General features: G+C 53.8%; 1 protein-coding gene across 1 annotated transcript; it reads left to right on the forward strand.

Moving 5' to 3' along the window:
• The first annotated feature begins 6,858 nt into the window (after positions 1-6,858).
• Positions 6,859-7,476, forward strand: LOC143259441 (uncharacterized). Its single transcript, XM_076521700.1, has 2 exons — positions 6,859-6,980; positions 7,149-7,476. The coding sequence occupies exons 1-2, from the start codon at positions 6,859-6,861 to the stop codon at positions 7,474-7,476; spliced, it is 450 nt and encodes a 149-aa protein (XP_076377815.1).
• The last annotated feature ends 2,545 nt before the right edge of the window (positions 7,477-10,021 follow it).

Raw genomic sequence — 10,021 nt, forward strand, 5'->3', positions numbered from 1 at the left:
CCTCTGAACATGCTGCGTTCTGCGAGGCTCGTCTAAGTTTATAGACTCGCCTCTTTTGCCTCGTCAGGTCGGCCGTCCACCATGGGACGGATTTTGAATGCCACTGCTTGGTTGGCATCGAGGAGTCGCACGCTTGGACGATCATTCTTTCGATCTCCTGTGCTAGATGTTCGACTTCCCCCTTATTGTTCAACGGATTGGGGGATATACTCCTCTTACTTTCCTGCAGCGCCTTGTCGAACTCGGGCCATTTTGCGCTTCGGAGTCGGAACCTTGGTAATAATCCGTTCCGGTTGGTGCTGCTGTTGCTACTAATTTCGGCAGCACCGTCCTCGGCGCAAAAACTCAAAGAAAACTCTATGACTCGGTGGTCGCTGGTCGTCAGGTCCTCGCGGACCTTCAAACCTCGCACCTTGTCGCAAATATCAGGTGTCGATAGTGTGACGTCGATGTATGACTGTCCACTAGGGCTGGAAAACGTCGGAGCGTTTCCAGCCTCGTTCAAGACAACCAAGCCATGGCTCACGATAAACTCTTCGAGTTTACGGCCTCTCACGTCCGTCTCCGCGCTGCCCCACTGGGCTGATTTTGCGTTAACGTCGGCAGAGATAATGACTCGGTTATGCTTAAGTGCGGAAAGAGCTCTCTCCAACCGCGCCAGACCTGATTCAACGTCATCGGACCATTGAAAGTACTGGCTGATCAGGAAGAAGCTCCCAAACGAACCCGAGATGCTGACACAGGACAAATGCGTGTCGCACAAGTTAGAGACTTTGACCACGGTTAGATCCGGGTTTCTGACCGCTATTGCAGCCATCACCGGTTCGCCTGCCGTGATCAGCCTCGTTCTCAAGCCTAGCCCGGGCACAGTACCCCGCCAGCTATATGGCTCTTGTGCAAGCAACACATCTACCCCTCGCCTATGCATCTCAGTCCGGACTTCGTCGGTCACATTTCGGGCCCGCTGCATGTTATGCTGCATGACCCGTATGACTCTCGAGCGTCGCCGGTCGTTTGTACTATCCATTCGAGATTCAAATTATTCATGTCTTATACGAGACATCTCCAAAACCAGCGCTTCCTGATAGGAGGCGCAGGCCGGGTCTCGCGACTTATGGTCGTGTGGCCGCCCTCTGTCTTTGCAGTTGGAACAAACCGGAGGCTTGCTCTTCCTGCTGCAGAGCGCATATCCGTGCCCTTTTTCGGCACAATGTCCGCAGACATCCTCTTTGAATTTACAGCGCTTCGCGGTGTGCCCGAAACGCTGGCACTTATAGCAACGGGTGACCTGTATGAAGTCCCGCACACGGCAGGAACTCCGCCCAAGGTACACCCGGTCCCCTCTCTGCGCCAGCCGCCGACGAATCTGCGGACTGACGGCCACTACCCAGTTGGCTGTCTCCGGGGTCTTGCCAGCCATGCGACTGACCCGAACACCCGAAGGCACATCCTTCTGGGACGCCTCAGAGAGGTTTTGCCTCCAAAGACTGGAGGCAATTTCCTCCTTGTCCATCCCTTTCGGGATATCATAAATCAGGACCTCGGGGTCCCGTTTGCTAGGCAAGGAGACGGACAGTCCCGCACTCGCCAGCTTCTTATTCCCTACGAAGGCTTTTAGGTCCTCCTTGCGATCGGTTTCGACGACGATGCCACCGGAGTGGATGCGTCGAACCGATCTGACTCGGATCGCCTCCTTCGCAGGTTTTACGATCGACAGAACAGCTCTCTTAGTAGCATCGCTGTTCTGTCCTTTATCCTTTGGCGGGAAGATACGCACCACGTATTGTGTCGGTGGTCTTCTCGCCTCCGGAGTCGCTGACTGGTTGACCTTTGCCACTTGGGCGTAGGTCAACTGCGTGGCATTGGAGACCGTCTTCGGGAGGGTTCCCTTGGACGGCCCAGGTCGCGCCGCACTCATTACGGCAGGACGCGCTTTTAGGTCCGCCCTGACCGCGGCGAGTTGCCCTTCGACGAAGCTGTTTCGTTGAATCAGCTCCTGGACCAACTCGTTGAGTGCTCCGACTTCTGCTAGTATCTTCGACCCGGACTCCTTGTTGACTTTCGACTCAGGTCGAAAGCAAAAGGTCCGTATCTCCGATACTCGCCTGAAGGCTTCGTCTCTCATGAGATCGAGAGGCCGTACCTTGTGTCCGGAAACCGTCCCCTTCGATTTCCTGGCCTGGTTTGCTGCGGCCTTGCCAGTAGGTGCGACTGGCTTGGCACGCTTCGACTTTTTGGTGACGGTTTTCCAACCGCCTCCTTCGGGGTCTTCGACACGCACGGGTGCCGGTTGCACCTTCACGAGCGTGTCTTTGACTGATTCGAGTTTCTTGGGTTTCTCCTTCCCAGCCTTGCGGCTGGGGGAGTCCCCCGACTTGGGCGCTGTCCCCACGTTACCGGTGTCCGGCGCGCCTTCTTCCGTGGCCTCAGTTTTCACCGAGACCGCTCGCGTGGGTGTCACGCATCTCTCCAAGGTCACACGAGGATTGGCGATATTTAACACCTTCCCGGACCTTGTCTTTTTCGCAGACGCAGGAGGGCTAACAGCTGCTGCTGTAGCTTCCGCGTCTGTGGCGACGGCTTCACTCCGAGTAGGAGCTGGACCCGCCGACTTCGAACGTTCAATTTGTACTTTCAAGTTTTTAGATCCCATATTTAGATCTTTGCTTTCATCCGGTACGCTCCCCGGCCACCACCGACCCACACATTTTGGAACCCGCCATCAGGCTGGGTTAGGGCTACGCATCGGACATAGTCTGCTGACTGGGCCGATTACTCAACCCAGCCCGCGTCCTCACCCGTCAGAACCCACTCGCCGAAGCGTATGGTCGTTCCAAGCCGATTGACTGGACCAGGGCTGCTTTTCTCGTCCAGCCTCCCATCTAGCCGAAGCAGAGGCCAAAGGTACGTGTTGGGGACGTCTCACCCGCAGGAGAGGGCCCCCTCAGATCCCAGGATCCTCTTTTCCGACGACAAGGGTCGCCACGCACGGCAAACACGCGGGAGACAGCAGTCGGAGAGGCTGCCTCTTCCTCTCCACCACACTTCGTTCGGTTCGCTGCGTTTTGAGAATACGAGCTATCCAGCGGTACCTTATTTCGTGGAGGCTCAAGTGTGGCTAGGGCACGTTTGCCCCTTGCGGCCTGGGTTGCCCAGGTGATTGGTTGCATCCCGATTTCTAGATCCAGCGGCATGCTGCTACGTGGCGCGCTCAGACAACGAAAATGCGGCATTCCGGTCAGACCAGAAAAACCGCATAACGTGACGCGGGGGACTGCAGCCACAAGTGACAACAGTCCCCCGGTAGGGAGTAGTACAGCATATTCAATGCTGTACATGAACACGCCACAGCCCGTATGCTTAGTTCAAGGGCCTCGCCATTATGCGAAGTACTACATGTACGACGCACTGACGGTCTAAAATGCCTTCATCGTCGACGCACCCATCGACTCGGTAGTAGCAACAACCTTCGCGAGGACTAGTTCGGGGGTCGCCTCTCAACCCTGGGTGGCCACAGACCGCCACCGCCTGTGGCTTCGACCACGTGGATGACGACGCTGGCTCCCGAGGTTCCCGGCACAATTCCGTGACGGCCTGCTCCCTGCTGAGGTAAAGCGCGAAGCCACCGCCACCGGCGCCTTCTCGACACCTGTCCGCCCGTGATCATACCGTCCGGGGACCGCAGAATTTCCTGGGGCCCGGAAGACCGGGTGGTACGCAGTTGCGGACGGAATCTCCGCCATCGGTGCATATTCGGCTTTGGACAAAATCGAGAACTACCGCGCTCCAAAAATCACCGCGTTTTATCGTGAGGACCCGACCTTGTGGTTCGCGATCGTCGAGTCCACATTCCGTGCGTGCCATATTACCGCGGAATCTACCATGGCGGACAATGTCGTGAGGGAGCTCGACTACGAAATGGCGACCACGGTGAGAGACTTATGCTTGAAGGTGCCGCACCCACCTAATGTATATACGCTCATAAAGGAACGTATAATAGCAATGTATGGCCAGTCCCCTGAGGCTAATCTACGCCGTTTGCTGAAGGGTCAAGTGCTTACTGACGGTAGACCCTAACTTACCCTTGCGAGACTTAAGAACTTGAATAACGGTGCGTGCGACGACAACGTATTAATGAGCCTATTTATGGAACTCATCCAACCGGCTCACCGTCCGATCCTAGCTTCCACGGGGATCTCCGACCCCGACAAGCTCACGGCGGTCGCCGATCGCTTGTACGAGTACGCCGGCCCCGAGGGCCCTTACATTTCAGTAGCCCGTGCGCCGGCGCTTGGAGGACCTCCCGTTGCAGCAGCCCTTGCACCAGCGCCTGGGGGACACTCTACCGCCGCAGAACCTGCGCCGAGGCCAACGGCGATAGATGAAAAACTGGACCGCATGATCATCCTTCTGGGCAAATTGGCGGCCAAGAGCGGGGTTTCGGAAAGGCGTCGGTCGAGATCGTCGGGATCACGCGGCCGTTCCCCACATAGGAGTCCGGCGCGTAAATTATGCCATGCGCATGCGAAATTTCCCCAGTCGCCCCACTCCTGCAAGCCGTGGTGCGCGAAGTACAACGAGTTCACCACGGGAAATTAAATAAACCTTCCATTGCTGGGACGTGCTTGGAAGGGAGGCGCAAGACGTCCAGATTACACGTACGCGACCGCGTTACGGGCCAGCAGTTTCTTATCGATACGGGTGCCGATCTGTCCGTGGTCCCTGCCAATTCGCGAATCCATGGCAGGCCAACCGGTTTCCATCTATATGCGGCCAACGGTACGACTATAGACACCTTTGATGAATCACTTCGGACCCTCGATATAGGATTGCGCCGCGTTATAACCTGGAACTTTTGCATCGCGGCAGTGCCTTACGCGATTATTGGAGCGGATCTCCTCAAACACTATGGTTTGTTGGTAGATCTTCGTAGAGGCCGACTGGTCGACTCGATGACCAGCCTCTACAGCGTGGCGACGGCGAAATCTGTAGTATATAGCACTGTAAGCTCCGTTGTTCCGGACCCGCGCGTGAAGCATATACTCGCGGATTTCCCGGAGGTGTTTGGCACCGCTAAGATGCCGCCCTCCAAGTCAGTGGATGTGTTGCACCACATCCTAACGACCGGTCCTCAAAAAGCCCAAAGGGTGTTTTTACCGCCGTATTTTCCACGTCTTCCGGAGCCATGGGGATCTGGTTATATGCCTTATAAAGGTCGAGTGACGAAAAATGCGTCTTCCCGCTTAAATTAGTCGAGAAATCGTGTAGAAGGGGAGTCGGATACTTGTCCGGAATCGTCTGCTTGTTCAGCCCCCTGTAATCTCCGCACACGCGCCAAGTGCCGCCCTTCCTCAAGCCCATGAGCTAGTCCCATCCATATGGCCTTGAAGAAGGAGATTCCGATCCGAATGTCTTCCTCGAGGAATTTAAAAAATACATGCGACGAGTGCGCCCCATTCCCGTCGTTCACAAAAATTTTAAACGATCATTTATATTCAAAGAACTAAGTTCGTGCTCGCACGTTTTTCTGCGGAACATGGCCAAAAGGGCGTTGGAACCGCCCTACAATAGTGTAGGGTTCAGTGTAATATTAAATACTCCAGGTTCCCTACTATACGTGTGCACACTTCGAGGTTCAGAGGTGGAGAGCCACGACGACAGCCGCCAAATAATTTTTATAATAATTTTAATTAAGTAGTTTATATAAAATTAAATATTAAATTTTGTTTTGTTTGATTATTATTGTAAATAAATATTTATTGTAAATTTAAAGTTGTGACTTTGAGATTTTATAAATTTGTATTGTTTGTTTACAAAGATTTAGTTAAATAGTGGATTGCTATAGTTCAATTATTAAAATTTATTAAAAATTTAAATTCCATTAATAAAATAATATAAAAATTAGATTTAATATTTAAATGAGAATTTGAGTTAGATATTTAAATGTGCTTAATTTAATGGCAGCATTGGCGGTTAAACTATTATTACAAATTAATTTCTGTTGGAAACGGAGCCTGAATGCCTGGCCCCGTGACGTTGCGATACGTGGCTTTAGACACCTTTGACCGTTACATGAGAACGACGGTCAGCAAGTGACCGTCCTCCGTCTGCCGACGAGACGACCCCTTCTTCTCAGTTCGTTCGTCTCCGCGTTAAGACGTCTCGTGCGCGCGCTCCCCAAATATCTAGTAACGTGGGTAATCGTTGTGTATAGAATGTAGTATTTGATCTTTTCTTTTCTGCGATCCTTCACCTCCGAGCTTAATCTCAACAATAATTGATAAATAAATAATATGAAGTAATTCGGCAAAATAATTATATTCACCTGGTTAACAAAAACATGTGCTTTAGTTTAAAATTTAATGTGAGTCCTACTCAATGATGAGTAAATAGCTTGCAGTATTTTAACTGTACGAAGGTAGCATAATCATTTGCCTTTTAATTAAAGGCGGGAATAAAGGGGTTTATGAAATATAAGCATACTTAATTTGGCTTGAACCAGATCATGAGACGGGTCGAGAGATGCTTGCGACCGAAAAGACCGAGCTCGTTGTCTTGTTCAGGCGAAGGATACCCACCGAGATACCATCTCAGGTGTGGACCCGTAACATCTTGTTCGAGGCCGCCATTAGGTAACTAGGGGTCCAACTAGACTCCAAGCGGACCTTTTGTTCACATATACGGCTGGCGGCTGACAGGGCGGCGGCGGTAGCGTTGTTCCTCTCCCGTCTCATGGCGAATACTGGTGGCCCCAAGGCAGCGAAGCGGAAGTTGTTGATGACCGCCGCCCAGACAGTGATGCTTTATAGGGCGGAGGTTTGGGTATAGGCCTTCCGCTTCTGAAAGTACCGCAGGAGGATGCCTGCAGGACAGCGAAGATGCGCGCTCCGGGTGACAAGTTCGTACAGGACTGTCGTGGAGCGAGCTGTGTTTGTGATAGAAGGAATGGTGCCCATAGACCTTCTCGCCCTGGAGCGAAAGTAGGTCTATGAGGCGAGGACGAGCGGCCAAGATAAGGCCGTGGCGAAGAGAGTGGCGCAAGGGGCCACTCTTCACCACTGGCAGCGGAGATGGCAGGAGGAGACCCGAGGATGCTGGATGGCAAGGCTGATTCCTAACCTTCCATCCTAGGTCGGACGATCTCACAGCGAGGTCAATTACCTCGTAATCCAATTCCTGAGCGGGCATAGTTATTTCAAGTTCTACCAGTTCAGGGTTGGGAGGGCAACCTCGCCGTTATGTGGCTACGGCTGCCGCGATGAGAGGAACAGCGCCGGATACGCCCTCTTCGCCTGTGAGCGCTGGGTCGGCGCACGTGATGTCCTCAGACAAGATGTCCCGTTCACCACAGACAACATTGTAGAGGTGATGCTGCGGTCTATGAATGATTGGAGGGCAGTCGCCAGATATACCCGACCGCTCCTCCTCGAGAAGAAGGATGAGGAGAGCCAATGGAACACCTCTGCTCCATCTTAGATAGCTCTATCAGCAGGCCGCAGCAGCGCCTCGCGGACCGCATCTTGTCGCGAAGATGAAAAGGGAAATCGTGCCATGAATGGCGCGCAGTTGCAACTACCCCCCTCCCCCTGAAGTAATATAATGAACGATTGCGCGGTGTGGCGGGGGGAGAGCACCAAGTCGCGAGAAGGGGAGCGGTTTTTTAGTCGGCAAGAATCGTTTACATTATTTGTGTACTCAATATTATCTCTGTATCACATGCTATTCTACTAATCTACCCTTCTCGCGAACTTTTAGTTCTCTTATTTCTTAAGGGCCCGGGTCGCCGCACACTATGACGAGCCACACATACAAGAAAACCATATACGTATATTAGTTTTAGAGGTTTCTATCAACCAAAACTGACGCTCTAATATCGAAGTATGCAGTTCACAAGTGGAAAATTTAGATTCCGAAAAGACTAAACGACTGGACTTCGGTTGTAGAAATATCCGTTTTGCAGTTATTGCGGAGATATTTGCAATATTCGGCCAGAGTGGTGTCAATTCACGAGCAAGACGACACAAGATGGCCGCCGCTAACAGTTTTTCGTAAATATCGAGAGATATAGAGCTCGAATCGAAAATTCACAACCGAAGCCCAGTAGATAAGACACGTACAAAGACGGTTATGTCAAGATTATGTCAAGGTTATGTTGGCCGGATAAGGGACTGTCATGCGTAACTAAGGCCTTTTGGCCATAGCCTCTGCAGTTCAAGTCTTCCCCACCTTCACGTGGTACCGGCTGTTTTCGCCGAAGGGGTTCAGGCTCTCGAATGACGCAGCAATAGTGGTAGCTGTCGACGGGCACAACCACTCATATTCACTGACACACACTTTTCTACGCGCGCTTCCGGGCTCCCTTTGTCTCGGGGTGTGTGTAAGAGAGGCTTTCCCCCTTTTCCGGGGAGCCAGTGGGTGAATTGAGTAACTCTATAAACGGGTTTACTCTTGAATGAAGGGGGCCTACCTATAAACGGGAATGCCCCGGCGGGTTATGAATGGGCCGGGTACCTGGTCAATAGGTACACTGGATATGCATGTGTCTCCGAGTTCGAAGGGTTGCTGTCTGGGAGTGCGGTGCAGTGATCGTCGGGGGAGGGAATGACCGGGAGTCTTGAGGGGACTTCCTCGTGTCCGTGTGCGCCCCCTATCTGGAGGGTACAGCGGTTAACACCGGTGGGCACTGCCGGGCCGCCATTAGTAGGGGGGCCCGAACCCAGCCCAGCCAGTTGGGAGGCAGCCCTGCACAGTGGTAGGGCGTTTACGCTAAATCCCGCTTGCCGTAGTAGTGCCGAGTGGCGTCCGGACGGGTACCCTGCTGCGGGGAGCGGGGGGGGGGACCGACGAGGCCACCGGATTGTAGGGACGCTCGGACATCGGGGGGGTCCAGGACGGCTGCCGGTGCCCCTCCTCCCGGCGATCCTCCTGACCACGTTATACATTTACACCTCTTTTCACACTTGTTTTGTCCCTTTGTGTTACAATTCTTTTTTCTAATATGAATTCAGAAAATTTAAAAAAGCAGGATCTCTCAGTGCCGCCTGCGTCTCTCGGCTTTGCCGAGTTAAGGGTGCTTCCCGGCACCCGCAATTCCTCCAAGTCGGTAGGCAACCAGGTCGACTTGGAAGCGTTGGCTACTGGAAGTCACCGCCGCGACGCCGAGCAGGAGGGTTCGCCCTTCCTGCCCAGGAGAAGTTTGGCGCGGTCTCCGCCGCCGGGATCCTGTGATCCCGGTCGTGAGGCCGTTGACGAGAGTTCCCGGACGGTGGCCGTTACGGCCTCCTCTCCGGTTCCTAACCCCTCCTCCCCCCTTCTTCTCTCCCCTCCCCCCTACCTCTCTCTTTACCTTCCCTTCTTCTCCCACCCTCGGCTCTGGTAAGGGGTCGGCGGGAAAAAAGAGGAGCAAGCGGAAGAGGACCGCGGTTTCATCGCCCGAGGAGGCGATTGACTGCACGTCTGACGAGTCGACGACGATGAGCGGCTACGTCAGTCCACTGCCCTGCCTGGAGACCCAGGTCAAGAAGGCGGTCGCTGGCACGCGAGCTCTCGGCAAGAGGCTAGGCGCCTCCATTGAGCTGGAGGAGGGCACGCGCAAGCTTTTTAATTCGGTCATTAGGAGCCTTAATGAAGTGCAACATGCTGTTAAGGCAATGAGGAGGAGTGACCGCGCCTCCTCAATATCAACCTCAGCCCCTCGGCCTGCAATACGGTGCTCTCCAGCTCCGGCCACGAAGCCTGAAGGTTGCGGGGTTTCGATCGGCATACAGACGGACGGGACCGAGAACATGGACACCGGTTGCACCGCTTCGCCGAAGTCCAGGTCTTGCGGCACCCAGACCTGTGACCCGCAGGAAGTCGACGACCACGACGTCGTGGAGTGGACGCGCGGGTCCAGAGACTGGCCATCGCTGCGATCCCTGGTGGACTGGAGGTGGGCGGAGACGTCATTTGTGACGACCACCATCGTCGAGGGCAACCCCCTCACTAGCTGCCCGGACGATGATCTGGCATGCTTCGCCCC

Source organism: Megalopta genalis, chromosome 5, assembly GCF_051020955.1.
Source record: "Megalopta genalis isolate 19385.01 chromosome 5, iyMegGena1_principal, whole genome shotgun sequence".
Taxonomy (NCBI): domain Eukaryota; kingdom Metazoa; phylum Arthropoda; class Insecta; order Hymenoptera; family Halictidae; genus Megalopta; species Megalopta genalis.

What these genes read in the sequence shown, in the direction of transcription:
- LOC143259441 (XM_076521700.1), top strand. Translation starts at nt 6,859, where the DNA reads ATGCCTGCAGGACAGCGAAGATGCGCGCTCCGGGTGACAAGTTCGTAC. An exon ending in CTTCTCGCCCTGGAGCGAAA is followed by an intron (nt 6,981 to 7,148) that starts GTAGGTCTATGA and finishes ACGATCTCACAG; the next exon opens with CGAGGTCAATTACCTCGTAA.